General features: G+C 52.6%; 1 protein-coding gene across 1 annotated transcript in view; it reads left to right on the plus strand.

Moving 5' to 3' along the window:
* LOC147736937 (uncharacterized) overlaps window positions 1–26,855 on the plus strand; it is a 228,136-nt gene that overhangs the window by 73,676 nt on the left and 127,605 nt on the right. The window contains 1 exon segment of the mRNA XM_086918896.1: window positions 24,281–24,288. Within this exon segment, the coding sequence (XP_086775022.1) occupies window positions 24,281–24,288 (8 nt within the window).

Genomic DNA, 26,855 nt, shown 5'->3' on the forward strand with positions numbered 1-26,855 from the left:
AGAGTGTCTGGGGGTGGATTAAAGAGCCACAAGGTGGAATCAAGAGTGAGATAAAGGAGCCAAGAGTGTCTGGGGTGGATTAAAGAGCCATGAGGTGGAATCAAGAGTGAGATAAAGGAGCTGAGAGTGTCTGAGGTGGATTAAAGAGCTATGAGGTGAAATCAAGACTGAGATAAAGGAGCGGGAGTGTCTGGGGTGGATTAAAGAGCCATGAGGTGGAATCAAGAGTGAGATAAAGGAGCCGAGAGTGTGTGGGGGTGGATTAAAGATCCACGAGGAGGAATCAAGAGTGAGATAAAGGAGCCAAGAGTGTCTGGGGGTGGATTAAAGAGCCACAAGGTGGAATCAAGAGTGAGATAAAGGAGCCAAGAGTGTCTGGGTGGATTAAAGAGCCACGAGGTGGAATCAAGAGTGAGATAAAGGAGCCGAGAGTGTCTTGGGTGGATTAAAGAGCCATGAGGTGGAATCAAGAGTGAGATAAAGGAGCCGAGAGTGTCTGGGGATGGATTAAAGAGCAACAAGGTGGAATCAAGAGGGAGAGAAAGGAGCCAGGAGTGTCTGGGTTGGATTAAAGAGCAACAAGGTGGAATCAAGAGTGAGATAAAGGAGCCGAGAGTGTCTGGGGGTGGATTAAAGAGCAACAAGGTGGAATCAAGAGGGAGATAAAGGAGCCAGGAGTGTCTGGGTGGATTAAAGAGCAACGAGGAGGAATCAAGAGTGAGATAAAGGAGACAGGAGTGTCTGGGGTGGATTAAAGAGCCACGAGGTGGAATCAAGATTGAGATAAAGGAGCCGGGAGTGTCTGGGGTGGATTAAAGAGCCACGAGGAGGAATCAAGAGTGAGATAAAGGAGACAGGAGTGGCTGGGGGTGGATTAAAGAGCCACGAGGTGGAATCAAGAGTGAGATAAAGGAGCCGAGAGTGTCTGGGGGTGGATTAAAGAGCCATGAGGGGGAATCAAGTGTGAGATACAGGAGCCGAGAGTGGCTGGGGGTGGATTAAAGAGCCACGAGGTGGAATCAAGACTGTGCAGCCTTGGTATTCAGCACCTGACATTCAATAGCACCCGCTGAGAGTTTCTGAGCACAAATTCGGGCCCGGCTCTCATTCTTTTACAAATTGAGCACCGGATGAGGTGGTGTAGAGCGCCGGGCAGCAGGACCTTGCAGCAACAGAAAGTTGCCCCTCCCTGGACACCTGGACATTACTTCTGCTGGGGTGGGGGCAGAAAGGAGGGGGATTATTAAGACAAGGAGAAGGGACACCTCCGCCCCAGTGGTAGTTATATAGGACTCCGTGGTACCAGCAGCTCCTGCCTCCGTGCGGTCCTTGCTACCCGGGCGGGACTGTGAACTAAAAGCGACCCTGGCAAAAATGTTCAAACCAGCTGCGCTTGCTTCCCCTTCTTGTGCAATGTGTTTCTCTCTTTACACCCACCCACCCATCCATCCATTTACCCTTCCACACATCCATCCATTCATCCCACCCATCCATCCATCTACCCATAAATCCACCCACACATCCACCCATCCACCCACCAAACCACCCATCCATCCATCCATCTAAACATCCATTCATCCACCCACCCATCCATCCACCCACCTATCCATCCATCTACCATCCATTCATCTATCCATCCACCCACTGACACATCCATCCATCTATTTATCTATCTATCCATCCATACACCCTTCCATCCATCTACCCATCCATCCATCCGTCCATCCATCAATCCACCCATCCATCCATCCACCCAATGAAACATCCATCCATCCACCCATCCATCCATCCATCCACCCTGTATATTAACCCACATCCACCCAACCACCAACCCACCCGTCCATCCACTCAATTCCATCCACCCACCCATCCATCCACCCACCTATCCATCCATCCACCATCCATTCATCTATCCATCCTCCCACATATCCATCCGCCCACCTATCCATCCATCCACCCATCCGTCCACCATCGATCCATTCATCTGTCCATCCACCCACACATCCATCTACCCATCCATCCATGTACCTATCCATCATCTATCCATCCCCTCATACATCCACCCACCCATCCTTCCATCAATCCATCAATCCACCCATCCATCCACCAACCAACACGACACTTCCATCCATCCATCCCCCCACCCGTCCATCTGTCCATCCATACACCCACACATCCTTCATTTATCCATCTACCCTCCCATCCATCCACCCACTGACACATCCACCCATCCATCCACCCATTCATAGATCTATCATCCATCCATCCAGCCATCCATCCGCCCTTCCACCCACTCATCTTTCCATCCATCCACCCACAGATCCATCCATCCATCCACCTCACATCCATCCATCCATCCCACCTATCCATCCACCCACACATCCATCCATCCATCCATCCATCCATCACACCGATTCATCCATCCATCCGTCCATCCATCCACCCACAGATCCATCCACCCATCCGTCCATCCATCCACCCTCACATCCATCCATCCATCCATCCATCCATCCATCCATCCATCCATCCATCCATCCATCCATCCATCCATCCATCCATCCATCCATCCATCCATCCACCCACCCATCTATGCATCCATCCATCCATCTCCACTTCTTTCCTCCCTCTCTGTTAGCTTTCTCTCCTCCTCTCCTTCCTCTGTTTCTCCCTCTCCCTCCTCCCAGAGTCGTTTTAAGGTCTTGGCAGAGTAGGCTCTGGCCCCGGGCCCCAGCCTTTCAGAGGCCCCTGATAGGCCTGGCTCTGTTGGGCCCCAGCCTTTCAGAGGCCCCTGACAGACCTGGCTCTGTTGGGCCCCAGCCTTCCAGGGTCCCCTGATAGACCTGGCTCTGTTGGGCCCCAGCCTTTCAGAGGCCCCTGACAGACCTGGCTCTGGCCCCGGGCCCCATCCTTTCAGAGGCCCCTGACAGACCTGGCTCTGTCGGGCCCCAGCCGTTCAGGGGCCCCTGATAGACCTGGCTCTGGCCCCGGGCCCCAGCCTTTCAGGGGTCCCTGACAGACCTGGCTCTGGCCCCGGGCCCCAGCCTTTCAGGGGCCCCTGACAGACCTGGCTCTGTTGGGCCCCAGCCTTTCAGAGGCCCCTGACAGACCTGGCTCTGGCCCCGCGCCCCATCCTTTCAGAGGCCCCTGACAGACCTGGCTCTGTCGGGCCCCAGACTTTCAGGGGCCCCTGATAGACCTGGCTCTGGCCCCGGGCCCCGGGCCCCAGCCTTTCAGGGGTCCCTCACAGACCTGGCTCTGGCCCCGGGCCCCAACCTTTCAGGGGCCCCTGACAGACCTGGCTCTGTTGGGCCCCAGCCTTTCAGAGGCCCCTGACAGACCTGGCTCTGGCCCCGGGCCCCATCCTTTCAGGGGCCCCTGATAGACCTGGCTCTGGCCCGGGGCCCCAGCCTTTCAGAGGCCCCTGACAGACCTGGCTCTGTTGGGCCCCAGCCTTTCAGGGGCCCCTGTCATACCTGGCTCTGTTGGGCCCCAGCCTTTCAGGGGCCCCTGACAGACCTGGCTCTGTCGGGCCCCAGCCTTTCAGGGGCCCCTGATAGACCTGGCTCTGGCCCCGGGCCCCAGCCTTTCAGGGGTCCCTGACAGACCTGGCTCTGGCCCCGGGCTCCATCCTTTCAGGGGCCCCTGATAGACCTGGCTCTGTTGGGCCCCATCCTTTCAGAGGCCCCTGACAGATCTGGCTCGGTCGGGCCCCAGCCTTTCAGGGGCCCCTGATAGACCTGGCTCTGGCCCCGGGCCCCAGCCTTTCAGGGGTCCCTGACAGACCTGGCTCTGTCCCCGGGGCCCCATCCTTTCATGGGCCCCTGATAGACCTGGCTCTGTTGGGCCCCAGCCTTTCAGGGGCCCGATAGACCTGGCTTTGTTGGGCCCCAGCCTTTCAGGGGCCCCTGATAGACCTGGCTCTGTTGGGCCCCAGCCTTTCAGGGGCCCCTGATAGACCTGGCTCTGTCGGGCCCCAGCCTTCCAGGGGCCCCTGATAGACCTGGCTCTAGCCCCGGCCCCCAGCCTTTCAGGGGCCCCTGATAGACCTGGGTCTGGACCCAGGCCCCAGCCTTTCAGGGGCCCCCGATAGACCTGGCTCTGTTGGGCCCCAGCCTTTCAGGGGGCCCTGCTAGACCTGGCTCTGGCCCCAGGCCCCAGCCTTCCAGTGGCCCCTGATAGACCTGGCTCTGTTGGGCCCAGCCTTTCAGGGGCCCCTGATAGACCTGGCTCTGTTGGGCCCCAGCCTTCCAGGGGCCCCTGATAGACCTGGCTCTAGCCCCGGGCCCCAGCCTTTCAGGGGCCCCTGATAGACCTGGCTCTGGCCCCGGGCCCCAGCCTTTCAGGGGCCCCTGATAGACCTGGCTCTGGGCCCGGGCCCCAGCCTTTCAGGGGCCCCTGATAGACCTGGCTCTGTTGGGCCCCAGCCTTTCAGGGGCCCCTGATAGACCTGGCTCTGGCCCCGGGCCCCGGGCCCCAGCCTTTCAGGGGTCCCTCACAGACCTGGCTCTGGCCCCAGACCCCAGCCTTTCAGGGGCCCCTGACAGACCTGGCTCTGTTGGGCCCCAGCCTTTCAGAGGCCCCTGACAGACCTGGCTCTGGCCCCGGGCCCCATCCTTTCAGGGGCCCCTGATAGACCTGGCTCTGGCCCCGGGCCCCAGCCTTTCAGAGGCCCCTGACAGACCTGGCTCTGTTGGGCCCCAGCCTTTCAGGGGCCCCTGACAGACCTGGCTCTGTTGGGCCCCAGCCTTTCAGAGGCCCCTGACAGACCTGGCTCTGTCGGGCCCCAGCCTTTCAGGGGCCCCTGATAGACCTGGCTCTGGCCCCGGGCCCCAGCCTTTCAGGGGTCCCTGACAGACCTGGCTCTGGCCCCGGGCCCCATCCTTTCAGGGGCCCCTGATAGACCTGGCTCTGTTGGGCCCCAGCCTTTCAGGGGCCCCGATAGACCTGGCTTTGTTGGGCCCCAGCCTTTCAGGGGCCCGTGATAGACCTGGCTCTGTTGGGCCCCAGCCTTTCAGGGGCCCCTGATAGACCTGGCTCTAGCCCCGGCCCCCAGCCTTTCAGGGGCCCCTGATAGACCTGGGTCTTCTGGACCCAGGCCCCAGCCTTTCAGGGGCCCCCGATAGACCTGGCTCTGTTGGGCCCCAGCCTTTCAGGGGGCCCTGCTAGACCTGGCTCTGGCGCCAGGCCCCAGCCTTCCAGGGGCCCCTGATAGACCTGGCTCTGTTGGGCCCAGCCTTTCAGGGGCCCCTGATAGACCTGGCTCTGTTGGGCCCCAGCCTTCCAGGGGCCCCTGATAGACCTGGCTCTGGCCCCGGGCCCCAGCCTTTCAGGGGTCCCTGACAGACCTGGCTCTGGCCCCGGGCCCCATCCTTTCAGGGGCCCCTGATAGACCTGGCTCTGTTGGGCCCCATCCTTTCAGAGGCCCCTGACAGACCTGGCTCTGACGGGCCCCAGCCTTTCAGGGGCCCCTGATAGACCTGGCTCTGGCCCCAGGCCCCAGCCTTTCAGGGGTCCCTGACAGACCTGGCTCTGGCCCCGGGCCCCATCCTTTCAGGGGCCCCTGATAGACCTGGCTCTGTTGGGCCCCAGCCTTTCAGGGGCCCCCGATAGACCTGGCTCTGTTGGGCCCCAGCCTTTCAGGGGCCCCTGATAGACCTGGCTCTGTTGGGCCCAAGCCTTTCAGGGGCCCCTGATAGACCTGGCTCTGTCGGGCCCCAGCCTTCCAGGGGCCCCTGATAGACCTGGCTCTAGCCCCGGGCCCCAGCCTTTCAGGGGCCCCTGATAGACCTGGGTCTGGCCCCAGGCCCCAGCCTTTCAGGGGCCCCCGATAGACCTGGCTCTGTTGGGCCCCAGCCTTTCAGGGGGCCCTGATAGACCTGGCTCTGGCCCCAGGCCCCAGCCTTCCAGGGGCCCCTGATAGACCTGGCTCTGTTGGGCCCCAGCCTTTCAGGGGCCCCTGATAGACCTTGCTCTGTTGGGCCCCAGCCTTCCAGGGGCCCATGATAGACCTGGCTCTAGCCCTGGGCTCCAGCCTTTCAGGGGCCCATGATAGACCTGGCTCTGGCCCCGGGCCCCAGCCTTTCAGGGGCCCCTGATAGACCTGGCTCTGTTGGGCCCCAGCCTTTCAGGGGCCCCCGATAGACCTTGCTCTGTTGGGCCCCAGCCTTTGGCTCTGTTAGGCCCCAGCCTTTCAGGGGCCCCTGATAGACCTGGCTCTGTTGGGCCCCAGCCTTTCAGGGGCCCCTGATAGACTTGGCTCTGTCGGGCCCCAGCCTTCCAGGGGCCCCTGATAGACCTGGCTCTAGCCCCGGGCCCCAGCCTTTCAGGGGCCCCTGATAGACCTGGGTCAGGCCCCAGGCCCCAGCCTTTCAGGGGCCCCCGATAGACCTGGCTCTGTTGGGCCCCAGCCTTTCAGGGGACCCTGATAGACCAGGCTCTGGCCCCAGGCCCCAGCCTTCCAGGGGCCACTGATAGACCTGGCTCTGTTGGGCCCCAGCCTTTCAGGGGCCCCTGATAGACCTGGCTCTGTTGGGCCCCAGCCTTCCAGGGGCCCCTGATAGACCTGGCTCTAGCCCCGGGCCCCAGCCTTTCAGGGGCCCCTGATAGACCTGGCTCTGGCCCCGGGCCCCAGCCTTTCAGGGGCCCCTGATAGACCTGGCTCCGGCCCCAGCCTTTCAGGGGCCCCTGATAGACCTGGCTCTGTTGGGCCCCAGCCTTTCATGGGCCCCTGATAGACCAGGCTCTGTTGGGCCCCAGCCTTTCAGGGGCCCTAATAGACCTGGCTCTGTTGGGCCCCAGCCTTTCAGGGGCCCCTGACAGACCTAGCTCTGTTGGGCCCCAGCCTTTCAGGGGCCCCTGATAGGCCTGGCTCTGTTGGGCCCCAGCCTTTCAGGGGCCCCTGATAGACCTGGCTCTGTTGGGCCCCAGCCTTTCAGGGGCCCCCGATAGACCTGGCTCTGGCCCCGGGCCCCAGCCTTTCAGGGGCCCCTGATAGACCTGGCTCTGTTCTCCACACAGCCCTGCCCTGATGGCCTTGAATGGTTTTTAAACACAGTTTGTTTTCATATATTTGTGTTTCAGGGGGGTGCAGGGATTGTGCGCAGTGACGTCAGTGAGCTGCTGCTGAGTCATTGGACACACTTTAGAGTCTGGAGCAGTCTGATTGGACCATGAATTCAGAACTGGTCTGAGCAGGGGCCCCAAAATGTTTGGTCCAGGGGCCCCCCAAATCCTTAAGATGTCCCAGCCTCCCCCTTTCTCTTGCTCTCTCCATCCATCTAACTTCTCCCCCCCTCAAGAAGCAACAGAGGGTCCCTTCCCACATGGAGAGGCAGAGGGGGCCCTCCCAGATGCGGAGGGCCCCTCCCAGAAGCAGAAGCAGAGGGGCCCCTCCCTCATACAGAAGCAGAGGGGCCCCTCTCTCATACAGAAGCAGAGGGGCCCCTCCCTCATACAGAAGCAGAGGGGTCCCTCCCTCATACAGAAGCAGAGGGGCCCCTCCCTCAGACAGAAGCAGAGGGCCCCTCCATCATACAGAAGCAGAGGGGCCCCTCCCTCAAACAGAAGCAGAGGGGCCCCTCCCTCATACAGAAGCAGAGGGGCCCCTCCCTCAAACAGAAGCAGAGGGGCCCCTCCCTCATACAGAAGCAGAGGGGCCCCTCCCACATACAGAAGCAGAGGGGCCCCTCCCTCACACAGAAGCAGAGGGGCCCCTCCTAACCTTCTACAGGGTCCCCCAGGGGGAGGCAGCAGCAGTCCCCAGGGGGGGGGGGGTTTATTCTGTATTTATTTCAGGATCTTTATAAAGCGTGAGGGGGGGGGGGGTAAATATTTATTATCACAAGAAGAGATACACACAGTGAGACCCCCAGAGGGACAGACACCAGGAGTGGGGGGCAAGGGGGGGCACACAGTGAGGCCCCCAGAGGGACAGACATCAGGAGTGGGGGGCAGAGGGGGGGAGGGGGGCAGAGTCAGCTGCACGAGACACGAGCATCACCAGAGTCAGAAATACCCTGAGATCTACCCCCCAGCTGCATCCGGGGCTCTGGGCAGGTCCAGGGGAGCAGTGTCTCTCTTCGGGGCCTGTGCATAGCGCCCCGAGGCTCAGGGCGAGTCAGAGGCGCTGGATGGGGAGGAAGGAACTCTGGGCTCCTCTGTCCTGAACGAGAATCCATCACCGAGAGGCCTGTCCAGAGGAGGGGCAGAGGAGGATAGGCCTGCCCAGGGGAGAGAGGAGGTGAGGCCTGTCCAGCGGAGGAGCAGAGGAGGAGAGGAGGAGAGGCCTGTCCAGAGGAGGGGCAGAGGAGAAGAGGCCTGTCCAGAGGAGGAGAGGAGAGGAGGAGAGGCCTGTCCAGAGGAGGGGCAGAGGAGGAGAAGCCTGTCCAGAGGAGGAGAGGAGGTGAGGCATGTCCAGAGGAGGGGCAGAGGAGGAGAGGAGGAGAGGCCTGTCCAGAGGAGGGGCAGAGGAGGAGAGGCCTGTCCAGAGGAGGAGCAGAGGAGGAGAGGCCTGTCCAGGAGTGCAGAGGAGGTGAGGCCTGTCCAGGGGAGGGGCAGAGGAGGAGAGGCCTGTCCAGGGGTGCAGAGAAGGAGAGGCCTGTCCAGAGGAGGGGCAGAGGAGGAGAGGCCTGTCCAGGGGTACAGAGGAGGTGAGGCCTGTCCAGGGGTGCAGAGGAGGAGAGGCCTGTCCAGGGGTGCAGAGGAGGAGATGCCTGTCCAGATTAGGGGCAGAGGAGGGGAAGCCTGTCCAGGGGTGCAGAGAAGGAGAGGCCTGTCCAGAGGAGGGGCAGAGGAGGGGGCATGTCCAGGGGTGCAGAGGAGGAGAGGCCTGTCCAGAGGAGGGGCAGTGGAGGGGAGGCCTGTCCAGGGGTGCAGAGGAGGAGAGGCCTGTCCAGGGGTGCAGAGGAGGTGAGGCCTGTCCAGGGGTGCAGAGGAGGAGAGGCCTGTCCAAGGGTGCAGAGGAGGAGATGCCTGTCCAGAGGAGGGGCAGAGGAGGGGAGGCCTGTCCAGGGGTGCAGAGGAGGAGAGGCCTGTCCTGGGATGCAGAGGAGGAGAGGTCTGTCCAAGGGTGCAGAGGAGGTGAGGCCTGTCCAGGGAGCAGAGCAGATGAGGCCCATCCAGGGGTGCAGAGGAGGTGAGGCCTGTCCAGGGGCGCAGAGGAGGAGATGCCTGTCCAGAGGAGGGGCAGAGGAGGAGAGGCCTGTCCAGGGGTGCAGAGGAGGAGAGGCCTGTCCAGAGGAGGGGCAGAGGAGGAGAGGCCTGTCCGGGGTGCAGAGGAGGTGAGGCCTGTCCAGGGGTGCAGAGGAGGTGAGGCCTGTCCAGAGGAGGGGCAGAGGAGGAGAGGCCTGTCCAGGGGTGCAGAGGAGGTGAGGCCTGTCAAAGGAGCAGAGGAGATGAGGCCCATTCAGGGGTGCAGAGGAGGTGAGGCCTGTCCAGGGGTGCAGAGGAGGAGATGCCTGTCCAGAGGAGGGGCAGAGGAGGAGAGGCCTGTCCGGGGTGCAGAGGAGGTGAGGCCTGTCCAGGGGTGCAGAGGTTGAGAGGCCTGTCCAGGCGTGCAGAGGAGGAGATGCCTGTCCAGAGGAGGGGCAGAGGAGGTGAGGCCAGTCCAGTGGAGCAGAGGAGGTGAGGCCTGTCCAGGGGTGCAGAGGAAGTGAGGCCTGTCCGGGGAGCAGAGGAGGAGAGGCCTGTCCAGGGGTGCAGAGGAGGTGAGGCCTGTCCAGGAGTGCAGAGGAGGCGAGGCCTATCCAGGGGTGCAGAGGAGGAGAGGCCTGTCCAGGTTTGCAGAGGAGGCGAGACCTGTCCAGGAGTGCAGAGGAGGCGAGGCCTAACTAGGGGTGCAGAGGAGGAGAGGCCTGTCCAGCGGGATCAGAGGAGGTGAGGCCTGTCCAGGGGGTGCAGAGGAGGAGAGGCCTATCCAGGGGTACAGAGGAGGAGAGGCCTGTTCAGGGGGTGCAGATGAGGGGAGGCCTGTCCAGTGGTGCAGAGGAGGAGAGGCCTATCCAGGGGTGCAGAGGAGGTGAGGCCTGTCCAGGGGTGCAGAGGAGGTGAGGCCTGCCCAGTTGGATCAGCGGAGGTGAGGCCTGTCCAGGGGCGCAGAGGAGGTGAGGCCTGTACAGGGGGATCAGAGGAGGTGAGGCCTGTACAGGGGGATCAGAGGAGGTGAGGCCTGTCCAGTGGTGCAGAGGAGGAGAGGCCTGTCCAAGGGTGCAGAGGAGGAGAGGCCTGTCCAGGGGGATCAGAGGAGGTGAGGCCTGTCGAGTGGTGCGGTGGAGGAGAGGCCTGTCCAAGGGTGCAGAGGAGGAGAGGCATGTCCGGGGGCATCAGAGGAGGTGAGGCCTGTCCAGGGGTGCAGAGGAGGTGCGGCCTGCCCAGTTGGATCAGCAGAGGTGAGGCCTGTCCAGGGGGGCAGAGGAGGTGAGGCCTGTCCAGGGGTGCAGAGGAGGAGAGGAAGAGAGGCCTGTCCATGGGGTGCAGAGGAGGTGAGGCCTGTCCAGGGGTGCAGAGGAGGCGAGGCATGTCCAGGGGTGCAGAGGAGTAGAGGCCTGTCCAGGGTTGCAGAGGAGGTGAGGCCTGTCTAGAGGAGGGGCAGAGAGGGAGAGGCCTGTCCAGAGGAGGGGCAGAGGAGGTGAGGCCTGTCCAGAGGAGGGGCAGAGGAGGAGAGGCCTGTCCGGGGTGCAGAGGAGGTGAGGCCTGTCCAGGGGTGCAGAGGAGGTGAGGCCTGTCCAGAGGAGGGGCAGAGGAGGAGAGGCCTGTCCAGGGGTGCAGAGAAGGAGAGGCCTGTCCAGGTTTGCAGAGGAGGCGAGACCTGTCCAGGAGTGCAGAGGAGGCGAGGCCTATCCAGGGGTATAGAGGAGGAGAGGCCTGTCCAGCGGGATCAGAGGAGGTGAGGCCTGCCCAGGGGTGCAGAGGAGGCGAGGCCTAACTAGGGGTGCAGAGGAGGAGAGGCCTGTCCAGCGGGATCAGAGGAGGTGAGGCATGCCCAGGGGTGCAGAGGAGGCGAGGCCTGTCCAGGAGGTGCAGAGGAGGAGAGGCCTATCCAGGGGTATAGAGGAGGAGAGGCCTGTTCAGGGGGTGCAGATGAGGAGAGGCCTGTCCAGGGGTGCAGAGGAGGTGAGGTCTGTCCAGTGGTGCAGAGGAGGAGAGGCCTATCCAGGGGTAGAGAGGAGGTGAGGCCTGTACAGGTGGATCAGAGTAGATGAGGTCTGTCCAGTGGTGCAGAGGAGGAGAGGCCTGTCCAAGGGTGCAGAGGAGGAGAGGCCTGTCCAGGGGGATCAGAGGACGTGAGGTCTGTCCAGGGGTGCAGAGGAGGTGAGGCCTGTCCAGTTGGATCAGCGGAGGTGAGGCCTGTCCAGGGGGGCAGAGGAGGTGAGGCCTGTCCAGGGGTGCAGAGGAGGAGAGGAGGAGAGGCCTGTCCATGGGGTGCAGAGGAGGTGAGGCCTGTCCAGGGGTGCAGAGGAGGCGAGACCTGTCCAGGGGTGCAGAGGAGGAGAGGCCTGTCCACGGGTGCAGAGGAGTAGAGGCCTGTCCAGGGGTGCAGAGTAGGTGAGGCCTGTCTAGAGGAGGGGCAGAGAGGGAGAGGCCTGTCCAGAGGAGGGGCAGAGGAGGTGAGGCCTGTCTAGAGGAGGGGCAGAGAGGGAGAGGCCTGTCCAGAGGAAGAGAGGAGGTGAGGCCTGTCTAGAGGAGGAGCAGAGAGGAGAGGCCTGTCCAGGTATGCAGAGGAGGTGAGGCCTGTCCAGAGGAAGAGAGGAGGTGAGGCCTGTCTAGAGGAGGGACAGAGGAGGTGAGGCCTGTCCAGAGGAGGGGCAGAGTAGGTGAGGCCTGTCCAGCTGGATCAGGGGAGTTGAGGCCTGTCCAGGGGTGCAGAGGAGGTGAGGCCTGCCCAGTTGGATCAGCAGAGGTGAGGCCTGTCCAGGGGGGCAGAGGAGGTGAGGCCTGTCCAGGGGTGCAGAGGAGGTGAGGCCTGTCTAGAGGAGGGGCAGAGAGGGAGAGGCCTGTCCAGCTGGATCAGAGGAGGAGAGGCCAGTCCAGGGGGGAAGCAAGTGGTCTCTCAATCCCCAAGTGCATTTACGGAGAGAATCTCAAAGTTTCAGCTCCAAACACACGAGGCACAGTTTAGAAAATGACAGAATATCATGTGTAGGGATGACCCATCATGAAGAAGTTGGAAAACATGAATTAGAAAGAATAATTATATCACAGACAAATGATTTAATTCTGACATTTCATTGAGTCCATTCGACACAGTGTCAAAATGTAATATAAGATAGGCCTCTGTCCGGTTCAGTTTTTTATCAATGTCACCGCCCCGGGGGTCGATTTTAATGGTTGTCAAAACTGTCCAGCGTAAATCCGCCTCTGTATGGTGATTATCTAATGATTATGAATGGTTGACTAATGAAGCAGACAGAACTTTACGCCTTATTCATGATTTATGTTGGATAATCCTTTCCAAATCTCATGGTTGGTCTCACCGATGTACACATTTTCACAAGGACATTTGAATCACATATACGAATTTTTTTGTTTTACAGTTTGAGAAATTCTTATGCAGCCATTTAACGTTGTTGTGCTGAAACAAAGTTCCCTCTATTGTTTGGGGGCAACAGACACGTGTGCCACATTTGAAATGCCCCTCCAATGGAGATACATTGCGTGGATTGCTTCTTGTGGGCCCTGAAGGTATCACAGCACGAACTTGATGGCTTCCAATAGTACGTTCTTTTTTCAATATAAACAATGGCTGTTCGAATGATTTGTCCATTTTTTAATGAAATGCCAGTTTTGTCTGATAATCTTTTTGAACTGGTTAGTCTGTGAACAAAATGTGGAGACGCATACCATGCGTTCTAACTAGTCATTTGCTGTTCTTTTTTCCAGAAGGGTCTCTCTTAGAGCCCACCAAGCACGTTTCATTGTGTTTCTCAGCAATTTGTTTGGGTATCCGCGTTCCTTTAATGTGTGCACAAGAATCTCTGCATTTGTGAAATCATCACTTTTACCTGAGCAATTCCGTTGTATGGGGAGAAACTCCCCAAGGCAAATTGTCACGTAAACTGCATGGATGATGACTAGTATCATGCAGGGCATTGTTCCTAACCGTTGATTTGGTAAACAATGTAGTTCATAATCGGCCATTACGGCCAAAGACCGCTACATCGAAAAATGTAAGATAGATGACTGGTTACTGGACTCACAGAATTGTATATCTACTGATCTGGCATTCAACCATTCAACAAACAAAATTTAAAATATCATCTTGTCCATCCCAAATGCAAAAAATGTCATCAATAAACCGAAACCATTTTCGGAATTGATGCGCAAATGGATTGTTATCATAGATAAACTTCTCCTCAAACTCGGCCATGAATAGCACGGCCAGCTCTGGGGCAAAGGGACAACCCATCGCTGTCCTTTGATTTCCCATCAATGGGCAGCTCGCTGGTGTGACAGTGTCTCCATGAAGACACGTTGAGATGTCTGCCCCAGTAGTCATGGCGGAAGGTCGAGTAGTCGCGGTGGAAGGATCTCCTTCTTGGGTCTGAGGTGCTGGTGTTATTGCAGAAGTCAACGACGGTAGAGTCAGCAGTGGTTGTTTGCATCTTACCCTCCGCCGTCTCCGAATCAGCTTTTTTATTTAGCAGTTGACGCTGGCAAGTGAGACAAAAGGGGATGATGGACGGAGCATTTGACAAATCAAACACTCACCCCCAGTCAACTGATCTGGGTTTAATCCATCACCGTTCTTTAGCTCACTCCACCACCCCAGTTCAGACATGACCATATGCAAATCAGTCTGACCCTGTGCCTCATGGGAACAGTCCAGCCCAAACTGCCAAGCCATGCCTTCCCTGGACCGGAATCAAGCATCCTGGGACCGGTTTCGGGTTCATAACCCTCATCAGCCAGGCTATCTTGAATCCAGTGGCAAGTGAGACACAACCTCTACACAGACTTGCTCAGTCAGGGAGACTGGGGGACCCTGGGCACTTCATAGGACTTCTCGGCACTCTGCCACATTTCCTCTGTTCCTTCTGGGCCGTTCCTCTCAAGGGGCTCGGCTGCTGGTCCTCCTCAAAGGTCAGGCAGACTGCTGCTGGGCAAGGCTCTCTCCTCTTCCCTCTCATCAGACAAGCAGCTCATAGGGCCACTGCCCACGACAATAGTTTCATCACGGAAGACTTGCAGAAACCAGGCAATGTGCCCTCGTCTACGGCGGAGTCACTCTCAGTGATACTTATCTTGAAACAGCAGCTGTTCGTGTCGGGCAGTAAAGCAACTTGAGTTACAACAAAGCCATTATGTCGGTGACCCACTTTTCGGTGTTATTTTCAGACCCTGAATGCTTATTCCCTGTCTGGGTTTACTGGTTTCCCTGGTTGCATTTCATTGTCCATCTTCTTCTGCAGCATAAACAAGGACTTCAGGCAGGGTGATTGCGCTCCCAGCAGGTAGTGATGATGCCGCCTCCATGCGGGAATACTTACAACATGAGCACAGTGAGTGTGAACCTTCTAAAAGGCGGTCCTGACTCCTGACTCCATCCCTCCACCCTTCTCGTCTGGATTGCTGATAATATTGAGCATCTTGTGCCATGTCAGATGATGGGCAATTGAACATGGATGCGACTGGTAACAAAACACATTCACGTGTGTACACAATATAGAGCCCTGCTACCTTATATTATGAATACACGTCTCGAAATTCAAACGCGGATGCCAATGCAGGGTCTGGTCATGACACGTGAATGGAACTTTACTCAATTCCCTGTAGGCATCGCGGTCAACCTCTGACAGGTAAAATGGCCTGTTCAGCTGGTGACCTCTAAGAACATGGTACGCTGCCACCACTACTCACTGTACGCAGCCAGGGACACAGACCGTAGTCTTTGCCCCTCCAACAGTGTGCTTTTAGTGTCTGTCAACGCCCCCAGAGCCAGGCTCTGGGTCTTGGGGTCAATTTTGGGCCTAGTCATGCAATGCGCACACAGTAAATAAAACCAGGATACCAGAGTCCCTTGCAGTTCCGTCTCTCATGCATTGGCGGTTTCCCCCCGAGGGCGTCGGGGCTCCGCCCCCGTTACCAAAGTGCTCGACGCTCATGTTGTATTTAATAAAAAAATGCAATTTTTTTTATGCCTTCTAAAGAAAAATGAATATAGTCTCCATACCGACGATGTGACAGTGGTTGTTCGTTATGGCTGTGGTGGCTGGATGTATGTGACGTGACTAGAATGACTGTCTCTCCTTGCATGCTCCCAGCTCCCCCTAGCGGGCCCAAAGAAGCCTAAGTGTTTACCGGGTCGATAACTTCACAGCCCTGAAGGCTGTGATGTCATCAGCTCGGCAAAGAACTTGCTTCAGGGTCCAGTCTCCACCCCCTGATGGCGTGGAGAGAAAGTTAGCCCCGGGCATTTTATGTATAAGCCCTGGTATCGCTAACCCTCCACGTCAATCAGGGAGTGGAACTGTCACCACACCCTTTCCCAACTCATTACAGGGCGTGACGAGTTGGGAAAGGGGTGTGGCAGGCAGGAAGCAGAGGATTCTGTGGTGGCGGAACTTTCTGGAAGGAAGCCTTAGGAGTCCGTCGGCAGTTCACTAGCAGCCCAGGTAAGGCCCAGGCGGGCATTTTTAAAAGTTATTACTGGTCAGATACAGTGAATTAATACTACTGAAACACATGGCTGAAGACAGTTAATTACGAAGCCCAGCAAGGACAGGCAAGAAAAGTGCGCGTGAACTATCTTGGCTATAATATGAAATTCAATATTTCTTGTTCTTGGAGTTGACAGTCTTTTAGTCGGGTCACACGGCTACTGCCATGAAACTGGAGGTCAAATAACAACCTTGGTACTCTTATACAGCGTTCCACAAACCTAATGGTTTCCAAAGTGCAAAGCGCTAATATCTTCGGGGTGGCGACCTAAGGCGTGTTCCAGGGTCGAGCAGTTGTTCCCAGAAAGACAAACTGGAACACGCACGAGTTCATTAGGCTGGCACTGAAGGCAGCAATTGATTTTCGTTGCCAAACTTGACATACATTGCAGATTTCTTTAGCATTTCGAAGGCATCTGCTTGCGATCCAAGCTGGATGTGTGCACAGAGAGGGACATTCTGCATTCAATCGCTTCATTTCAATTACGTGGATTACCCTGCACCTAAATGAATAATTGCACAACTCCCAGACCAAGTGCACCCTAGCATATGTACTTCTTCTAGCCGCACTCACACTAAATATAACAAGGAAGCCCCCTGCTCCCCGAGTCTCTCTTGCCACAGGTTTAAACTAGAAAACAGGCCGCAAGAGGCCGGGCACCACACAAGCAAACTGACCCAGGAGTTACAAGTTAACCATGGCGGCTCCGGGCCTCTGCTTACATTGATGGCCCCACTCAAGTCTCTGGCCCTCTGGACAGCTATATAGACAGAGGACATGTCCATTTGAGAAGCTGGTGACCCCAGAGCTTCTTTGAACAGTTCTTTTTTCGTGGCGCTCCATTTTACACAACCAACTCTCACCCCAGTGGCCTCCTCAACATGGTGCGTTGTTTGGGTGACGTCCGTTCCGCGAAGTCCTGAAGCGTGCATAAAGCACAAGCCCAAAACCCATCGACCTATATCTTCCAGGATCAACACCTAACGAGAAGAACGAGCGCAGAATTCAAATGTTTGGATAAACCAATGTCATAGTCACAGTTTGATGCACTGTAGTCGTTCACCGTATTAGCAGGTCTTCTGTATTTAGGCGCTCCTACCTGGAAACGGTGGTTATAAGGTCACTATTAATAAGGGGTTATTGTCCGTCATTGCGGATACACTGTCTACCTTGATCGTTCTGCTTTTCCTTAACCTTTGTGTTGTTCTAAAAGGAAAGACATGGCTTGGCAGTTCGGGCTGGACTGTTCCCATGAGGCACAGGGTCAGACTGATTTGCATATAGCCATGTCGGAACTGGGGTGGTGTGGAGTGCAAAAAACGATGGATTTAGGCCCAGATCTCTGTTCTGGGGTGAATGTATGACATTGTTCCGCATTCCATCCATCACCTGTTGTTTTTGCCTTTTTCACCCCGAGTGGGATGGGTATGCTCAGACGTGAGTCCCATGCTCTCCACACCACTAGATTCAAGCAAGCCGGGCTGAAGATGGCTGGAATGCCAGAAACCGGTCCTCGGATGCTTGATTCCGGTCTAGGAAAGACATGGCTTGGCAGTTCGGGCTGGACTGTTCCCATGAGGCACAGGGTCCAGGCTGATTTGCATATGGTCATGTCTGAACTGGGGTGGTGTGAAGTGCAAAAAAACGATGGATTTAGGCCCAGATCTCTGTACTGGGGTGAATGTATGAAATTGTTCTGCATTCTGTCCATCAATTGTTGCTTTTGCATTCTAAAAGTACCAGTAACCTTTGTAAGCTTTATAATGTTGTCTTTCAGTTGTAGCTTTGTCGCCTTCTTGTAAAATATGCAAACCAAACTTGAAATAAGTACATTTTGTTGTGGGAATAGCTATTGTTGCCGGTGATTTCTTTTATTGCAGTACAGCAATGCCTCTATTCTAAATCGAACATTGATTATTTGAATAGTATTGATTTCATTCCAGAGTGTCTTTTGCACCATTAAGGTGATAAATAATACGTTGACCTCATATTTGAGTTGGATCGGTTTATCCTGTTCGAATCCTGTCCTTCGTCGTTGTTTTCTAGTGAGCCGCCTAGGCTCTAGAGGGTCAAACGGGCTCCCCCCTCCCTTTGCTTCAACAGTGTTTGCCTTTAGAGATGCTGATATAAAGTGCGGAGACCTACAGTTAAGCAGCTCTGAACGAGGGAATGAAATCCATGCTGGTGGTTTGAGCTGGGATCGTGCCTTTCATGTTTATTTCTTCCATCCAGCCTACTTTGAGGTGCATACATTGTCAGATCAGGGGACAGAGGCACAGAAAGAGTAGGATTCGCCTAGTACTAAACAGTTTAAGTCTGATGAACACAGAACTACTTTTTCCAAAGGTTATTACTTGGCCACGTTACATTCTGGCGAATAGTCCATGAGAGTGGGCGCTGTGTACCCCCCCAAAGGCAATGTCTATGTGGTAAACAAACTCTTCATGTCATAGGTATGCTATGGGTAAGATTTATTCACCACACACCCAACTGCACCAGGAACGTAACTGCCGGGAACACTCCTGGCAACTGATCCAGCGTAACTATAGATATTCCGTCTCTACAGCACCATTCACTACCCAATACTCACTAATTAACAACAAGGCCCATATAACTGAGACAGAAAATCTAGCAGCTGAATCATGTGGCCTAATTATTCACACTAACCAAACAAAATATGTTCACTATATACAACTGCAGTATAACATTTTAATCATAAGTATTATAAAGAAATCATTTAATTAGACCACTATGTCCAATCGATTAACTGATGGTAACGACTAAATTAATCAAGACCAGCTTGACATTTTAAGTCTTTTTATTTAAAGGTTCAAAGTTTCAGTTTCAAACATTTTATTAGCTCTTTTATTAATTGCAAACATTTTTATTAACTCAGAATCATCAATTAGTTTATTGGCACAAAAGTCTGGCACTTCAAAATTGCACAGAAACAATGAATTAAAATAAACATTAACCCTATTTCCCTAAATTTAACTTTCTGACCTGTAAAGAAAAAGACATTTAGAAATGCATTTATTGTTCTTACGTGTCCAAGGGAAATCGGACAGCACTTTGCCCTCAGGAACAGTCAGCCCCGCTCCCCTCAATGGGCTATGTTTTTATACTTTTTCTAACTCACTAATCTAACTAAACAATATATTTTTAATAATTTCCAGCAACCTGATTGGTTGCTGTCTGTCAGACCATCGAGAGGCCACCGCATCCAAATACCATAACGTCACTTGTCATTGTTCTTTGACGTGAAGCGACACCGGCTTCCGAAGATTTGAAACATTATACTAACAAGTTCACAGTTTCCTCCAGAAGTCGGCCAAACTGCCTCTGGTCACTTCCTTAGCCTTGGAATAATATCTTTTCAGAGCACATCACGCACAAATGTCTTTGTTTGAGCTTCAGTTTATTCAGAGAAAAGTTTCTGTGAAAAAGCTTCAACATGGCTGTGCTTGGCTCCTCTCAGTCAGGCTAAGCAACGCTCTCGAAAATTCCATAGGCCTCAAACCTTTCACTCGGGCTAGTATTTAAACAAACACAAAAGAGTAATTCATTCAAGTAATGAAAGTCATTCTGTTACCCACCCTCCATTGCTAATGTTAACCCATTAGTATAAGTTACCTAGCAGAAGCACACAGACAAGCAGCACATTTAAAATCTACTATTCTTCATAATGTCCAGCAGGATTCTTCATATATCTGAAAAACATAAACAGACACAACATAGACAAAGACAAAAGCACACATGTAATGAGCACATGCCATTAATTAATCAGCCTCATTAATGTTGACAAAGACAATAGGACAGACAAAACAACATTAGTTATATATTATAAAACATACTTGCAAATGCAACATGAGCACATTATCATTAGTCCCGTGTGTAATGCAATGATGAATTTTAATCTAGATTGATTTAGTACAACAAACGTGCAATAACACATTAATATATTAGTTCATGTTACAAGAGATTAACTTCACGAGCCAGAATAAAATTATTTCTGAAGCTCGCTCCATCACAACGCATCAACAACACTCCCGGCAACGCATCAACAACACTACTGGCAATGCATCAACATCACTCCTGGCAACGTGACAACAACAGTCCAGGAGCCGCAGGAATGAATCTTTCGTTAAAGACGCATCACCACGGTCTGGGCCCATTTTTAAAAGCAATGTTTTACTTACAACTGTAGGATGGTTGTAAATCCCCCGATCTTGGACTTTAATGGGGGAGAGGCATACATTTACTTTCTGATTCGCGAAGCGTACTATTTCACAAATTGTACGTCAGGGTTAAACACAGAGTCTCCTGGTTGCACACTTTCCTAGTGCAGTAAACCACACATGGGGTGGCGGAGATTGTAAAGGAGCAGCCGAGGGACTACAATCCCTGGATAAGGACCTGTATAGTGGCCTTGTCAAGAAGTAACATTTGGTGTTTATTTTCAGCATCTTTAGGTAAAGTGGTAAAGCCGTGATTCGATGTTTTGTCTAGTGGTGGTGCGCGCACACCAGTGAATTGCCCACCTCGTTAAGGGTTGTGTCAAGGTTTATTTTACAGCATTTGGTAGATGTATTAAGCATATCTGTAAGTGCCTTCCCACCAATATTCTCATGTAAGAAGTTTGAGACGTCCCCACAACCAGTCCATGACACTACTAACTAGAGTTGTCAGTTTCCAGTAAAGTGTCCCTGAACACCTATTAGCTCTTCCTTCTATGTTTGTGTTCTGAGCCCCTCCTTCTCCCCTCGGACACACCAAGGATGATTGGTCTGTGTGTAAGGGCGCTTTCGTGTACTGCATTCATGTGAGGTGCCGAACCCATTTCAGTTGTCTCCCCTGTATCTACATAGCCTCTAAAGCTGTGTACTGTTCCATAACGTTAGTGCCCTCCCACCCTCTTGTCCACACAGTACCCTAGATCCCGCCAGCTACTACATGCTCATCTGTCAAGAGAATTTACAGACAGAATAGAAGTTTTTCTGCTGGTGGACACTGAACACTTTCTGTTAGTAACTCCACTGGGTGCAATCCCATTGGTGCCTTTCCTGTGTTATTGCATTGTTTGCCTCAGATTCTCCTCATGCCTGGCCTGTGTTATTGCATTGTTTGCGTCAGATTCTCCTAGTGCCTGGCCTGTGTTATTGCATTGTTTGCCTCAGATTCTCCTAGTGCCTGGCCTGTGTTATTGCATTGTTTGCGTCAGATTCTCCTAGTGCCTGGCCTGTGTTATTGCATTGTTTGCATCAGATTCTCCTTGTGCCTGGCCTGTGTTATTGCATTGTTTGCGTCAGATTCTCCTAGTGCCTGGCCTGTGTTATTGCATTGTTTGCATCAGATTCTCCTCGTGCCTTGTCTGTGTTATTGCAGTGTTTCATCAGACTCTCCTAGTGCCTGGCTTGTGTTATTGCATTGTTTGCATCAGATTCTCCTAGTGCCTGGCCTGTGTTAGTGCATTGTTTGCGTCAGATTCTCCTAGTGCCTGGCCTGTGTTATTGCATTGTTTGCATCAGATTCTCCTTGTGCCTGGCCTGTGTTATTGCATTGTTTGCAACAGATTCTCGTAGTGCCTGGCCTGTGTTATTGCATTGTTTGCATCAGATTCTCCTCGTGCCTTGTCTGTGTTATTGCAGTGTTTCGTCAGCCTCTCCTAGTGCCTGGCTTGTGTTATTGCATTGTTTGCATCAGATTCTCCTAGTGCCTGGCCTGTGTTATTGCATTGTTTGCATCAGATTCTCCTCGTGCCTGGCCTGTGTTATTGGATTGTTTGCATCAGATTCTCCGCGTGCCTGGCCAGTGTTATTGCATTGTTTGCCTCAGATTCTCCTCGTGCCTGGCCCATGTTATTGCATTGTTTGCATCAGATTCTCCTTGTGCCTAGCCTGTGTTATTGCATTGCTTGCACCAATTTTTTTTGTTTCTGGTCTGTGTTATTGCACTGCTTACATCAGATTCTCCTTGTGCCTGGCCTGTGTTATTGCATTGTTTGCATCAGATTCTCCTTGTGCCTGGCCTGTGTTATTGCATTGTTTGCATCAGATTCTCCTTGCGGCTGGCCTGTGTTATTGCATTGTGTGTATCAGATTCTTCTCGTGCCTGTGCTATTGCAGTTTCTCGGCAGACTCTCTTAGTGCCTGCTCTGCGTTATTGGATTTTTTTTGTCACATTCTCCCCGTGCCTGGCCTGTGTTATTGCATTGTTTGCATCAGATTCTCCTCATGCCTGGCCTGTGTGATTACATTGTTTGCATTAACCCTGGTGCCTGGCCTGTGTTATTGCATTGTTTGCATCAGATTCTCTTAGTGCCTGGCCTGTGTTATTGCATTGTTTGCATCAGATTCCCCTAGTGTCTGGCCTGTGTTATTGCATTGTTTGCATCAGATTCTCCTAGTGTCTGGCCTGTGTTATTGCATTGTTTTCATCAGATACTCCTTGGGCCCGATTCACAGAACTAACTTAAGACAACATCCTAAACTTACTTCTTTTGGTATTCACAGAAGTTAGGATTTTGTCTTAAGTTTGTCTTAAGACAAACTTCAGACAAAATCCTAACTTCTGTGAATACAAAAAGTAGTACGTTTAGGATTTTGTCTTAAGTTAGTTCTGTGAATCGGGCCCCTTGTGCCTGGCCTGTGTTAATGCATTGTTTGCATCAGATTCTCCTCATGCCTTGCCTGTGTTATTGCATTGTTTGTGTCAGATTCTCTTCGTGCCTGGCCTGTGTTATCGCATTGTTTGCGTCAGATTCTCCTTGTGCCTGGCCTGTGTTATTGCATTGTTTGCATCAGATTCACCTATTGCCTGTGTTATTGCATTGTTTGCATCAGATTCTCCGTATGCCTTGCCTGTGTTATTGCATTGTTTGCATCAGATTCTCCGTGTGCCTGTCCTATGTTATTGCATTGTTTGTGTGAGATTCTCCTAGTGCCTGGCCTGTGTTATTGCATTGTTTGCGTCAGATTCTCCTCGTGCCTGGCCTGTGTTAATGCATTGTTTGCATCAGATTCTCCTCATGCCTTGCCTGTGTTATTACATTGTTTGTGTCAGATTCTCTTCGTGCCTGGCCTGTGTTATTGCATTGTTTGCGTCAGATTCTCCTTGTGCCTGGCCTGTGTTATTGGATTGTTTGCATCAGATTCACCTATTGCCTTGCCTGTGTTATTGCATTGTTTGCATCAGATTCTCCGTATGCCTTGCCTGTGTTATTGCATTGTTTGCATCAGATTCTCCGTGTGCCTGTCCTATGTTATTGCATTGTTTGTCTGAGATTCTCCTCGTGCCTGGCCTGTGTTATTGCATTGTTTGCGTCAGATTCTCCTCATGCCTTGCCTGTGTTATTGCATTGTTTGTGTCAGATTCTCTTTGTGCCTGGCCTGTGTTATTGCATTGTTTGCGTCAGGTTCTCCTTGTGCCTGGCCTGTGTTATTGGATTGTTTGCATCAGATTCACCTATTGCCTTGCCTGTGTTATTGCATTGTTTGCATCAGATTCTCTGTATGCCTTGCCTGTGTTATTGCATTGTTTGCATCAGATTCTCCGTGTGCCTGTCCTATGTTATTGCATTGTTTTTGTGAGATTCTCCTAGTGCTTGGCCTGTGTTATTGCATTGTTTGCGTCAGATTCTCCTCGTGCCTGGCCTGTGTTATTGCATTGTTTGTGTCAGATTCTCCTTGTGCCTGGCCTGTGTTATTGCATTGTTTGCGTCAGATTCTCCTCGTGCCTGTGTTATTGCAGTGTTTGCGTCTTATTCACCTAGTGCCTGGCCTGTGTTATTGCACTGTTTGCATCAGATTCACCTAGTGCCTGACCCTTTGTTATGCATTGTTTGCATCAGATTCTCCTTGAGCCTGGCCTGTGTTATTGCATTGTTTACGTCAGATTATCTTCCTGCCTGGCCTGTGTTATTGCATTCTTTACATCAGATTCTCCTCATGCCTGGCCTGTGTTATTGCATTGTTTGCATCTGATTCACCTAGTGCCTGACCCTTTGATATTGCATTGTTTGGATCAGATTCTCCTTGCGCCTGACCTGTGTTATTGCATTGTTTGCGTCACGTTTTCCTAGTGCCTGGCCTGTGTTATTGCATTGTTTACATCACGTTTTTCTAGTACCTGGCCTGTTATTGCATTATATGCACTGCTTTTGGTGTGTTATTATTCTAATAGTTGCAGCTTTTCTAACAAACATGGTACCTTTTATCCCAATCAAGTACATCTGTCTGCAAGGACGCTGCACTCTCCCTGCAGTAGCAATCTACTTCATATTTATGAAGCAACAGACAGCACAGCATGCCTGCCAGAGATGTTGTAGGGTCAGAAACAGTACATAGGTCAGTAGTGAGTAAGATTTTAAATGAAGAAGCTGCTGTGATAGACGGCAAAACATCCATGTTGAAACATCAGCAGTAGGACAATGGTTCATGGAATGATAATGGTAGATTTATTTACACGTCTGTGCACGGCGTGTCACTTATTGTTCTTTTCTTCCACTCTCATGAGATGGTTTTGCAAGGGAGCTCTCTGAGTGTGGAGCTTCCACGAATCCCAGAGACAGGCCGTTCCAAAGACGGTAACAAAGAAGGTCGAAAGATCTGAGTCTTGATCCTGGCAGGTGGACGGGTGATCCCTGAGGGGGTGTAGTTGGTCTGTGTGTTGCCACGACTGTCCAGTGGGTGTAAGAAAATTTCAGCAATTTGTGGAGGGCCCTCTTTTGGGTGAGAACCACCGAGCTTCATGCACTACGGACCAGAGGGTTTGTGTCTGCGCAGGAGGAGTTACATTCTGATAGCAAAATGGAGGACCTTGTCCAAAGGGGATCGATGTTACCAAGGTTTAACATCTTCAGTTATGACAGATAAAGAAAGTCCATGTACCTCGAGTTGCTTGAAAAACTTTCTGCACTCTGCTGGTGCAGGCAGGATGTTTATTCTCTAGTTGGCATTTGCCAGGGGATCTTCAGATACGGTGGTTGAATTAAACCTTGGAGCAGCACATGTAGCGTTGACTCTTGGAGTCTCGTAGTATGTGCTGGATGAGGTAGAACTGTCTTAATGTTCCACGGAGCTCAGAAAATCCAGACTCTCCTTCATCTTAGAGCACGAGGTCTGTGGCTTGACCAGTAGATCTGCAATAAAGAAGATGACCTGGACCAGTTCTACCTCTCCCGAACTTTGAACTAATCATTGAGAAAAGAAGCCCTTGTCTGGAAGGAAGATCCACACAAGGCGCAGCTGACAGAAGTCCAGCCTGAAGGAAGATCCGCACAGGGTGCAGCTTACACAAGTTCTGCCTGGCGGTGACCTCAAAGCAGTGAGAGACCCACAAACCACAAGATCCTTCAAGCCCAGCTAGCCACACTGGACGCAATGTACATCAAAGGCCTGATTTAGATTTCAGCGGATGGTTTAATCCATCACAAATGTGACAGGTGTCCTGCCCGACCCATTAAGAATGCATTACATCCTGTGGCAATTATAGTAGGGCAGACAGGATATCTGTCACGTTTTGATAATGCCTTGGTGTCGTTCGCAGAGTTTTACTCTGCAGAACTCCACGAAGTACCAGGGAAAGTCCGCCGCACTCTGCAGACTTCCGCTAGGGGCAGAGTTTGTTAAGTTGCGCTGCTCTCACTGATTTTTAGTGTCAGGAGTTTAACCCCCACTGTAAAATCAGCACGAACAGCACTATGCGTCGTGCCAGAGGCACTGCTGCTTTCTGCCTCTCAAATTGATATTCTAATCGAGTGGCAGCTTCATCAACGGAACGGCAGATTTTAACAATCGAGTGGTCACGACCTGCCGTGACCTCCCGCAATGAGAAATCTCGCCAGGAGGAGGTCTAGCGTGTTATATTTTCTCACAAGAGCTCGCCACCTTACCGTTGGCGAACCGCTTGAGAAAAGAACTCCGTTCTGCATGGAGTTTTTTGGAACAACTCCGCACAGAGTGCGGAGTGGGGCAAAATTTTGCGAGCTCTGCCGGCAGAGTGGAATTCTTCACCCGCCCCTACCCTAGTTTTGAGACAATAATCTGTTGGACAAGCTCTAAACTAGGCCCTATATCTGCAATAAGTTTTGTAGAAGAAGTGAGATCCATGGCCTTGTTAGTATGAGGCAGGTATCTGACTTCTAATGAATCCCACAGAGTGAGTGCGCAGACAGAGGGCAGAAGAGGGACCGAAGGACATGAAATTAGGTCAACTTGAATATGAGAAATATGGAAAGGTAGAAATGCCGCATCACCTGTGGATAACTGACACCTCCTCCCGCTCTTCCAAATGCCCATCAGGTCACAAATGGAATCCTGGGCCCCAAACGGACAACGTCATGCCAGATGCCATGTAATGTTGGAACAGGGGGGAAAAATGAAATATGCACACATCTGCTGCGGGAATATGTCAGGTAAATTATTGGTTGTGATGGATTCCTATAAATACTAAATGACTGATATCGTTGAATATTGAATTTTATGAATCAACGTTTGTTTGCCTGGTCTGCGCGTATAATGTAAAGGACGGGCCTTACAGTGAGCCCCTCGCTCTGTTTGGCACAAAAGCCCTGGATGGAGCTGCATCTTACAGAACTTTATCTACTTTAGGAAGAACTAAAGATTTGCTTTATAAAGTTGTCTTTCAGGCCAGAACCATGCTCTGTAAGCTGCACAAGTTTCAGGGAGATGAACAGTTGTATTGGCGATAAGAAACCCCCCTCAACTCACAATAATGTTCACATCTTCCAGGTTAGAAGAAACCAGAAATGCTTGAACCAAGGGAGCTGTTGAAAGTGTCAAAGGTGACTTATGACCAGCGAGTAAAGACAGGAGTTGGTATTTGAGATGATCTTAAGTGAATCGGAAAGGAACGAGAAGAAGTGTGTGAATGGAGTTACTTTTGTTGTATACTTCGTAGAAAAGTTACTGGAAATGTTGCAGCCCAGCCTGATCCATCTCTTTTTCTAAAATCTATTGTTGTTTCAATGAAACTTGACCATATGCGTCTATCTTAAGCTAAACCTCTAGCACTTTCTTTGCTCAGTTACTCTGTGAACACTGGTAAATCACCTCCTTTTCAGATAATAATAGGATGTCTCCAGAACAACTACTTTTAGTTAAATATCTGTGTGTGATGAAATATTCCTAGCTAAGTTTCAAAGGCGGCAAATAAGAAGGGGGAGATTTACTAAGATTTAG

The sequence above is a fragment of the Lissotriton vulgaris genome, chromosome 1_1 (assembly GCF_964263255.1).
Source record: "Lissotriton vulgaris chromosome 1_1, aLisVul1.2, whole genome shotgun sequence".
Lineage (NCBI taxonomy): Eukaryota > Metazoa > Chordata > Amphibia > Caudata > Salamandridae > Lissotriton > Lissotriton vulgaris.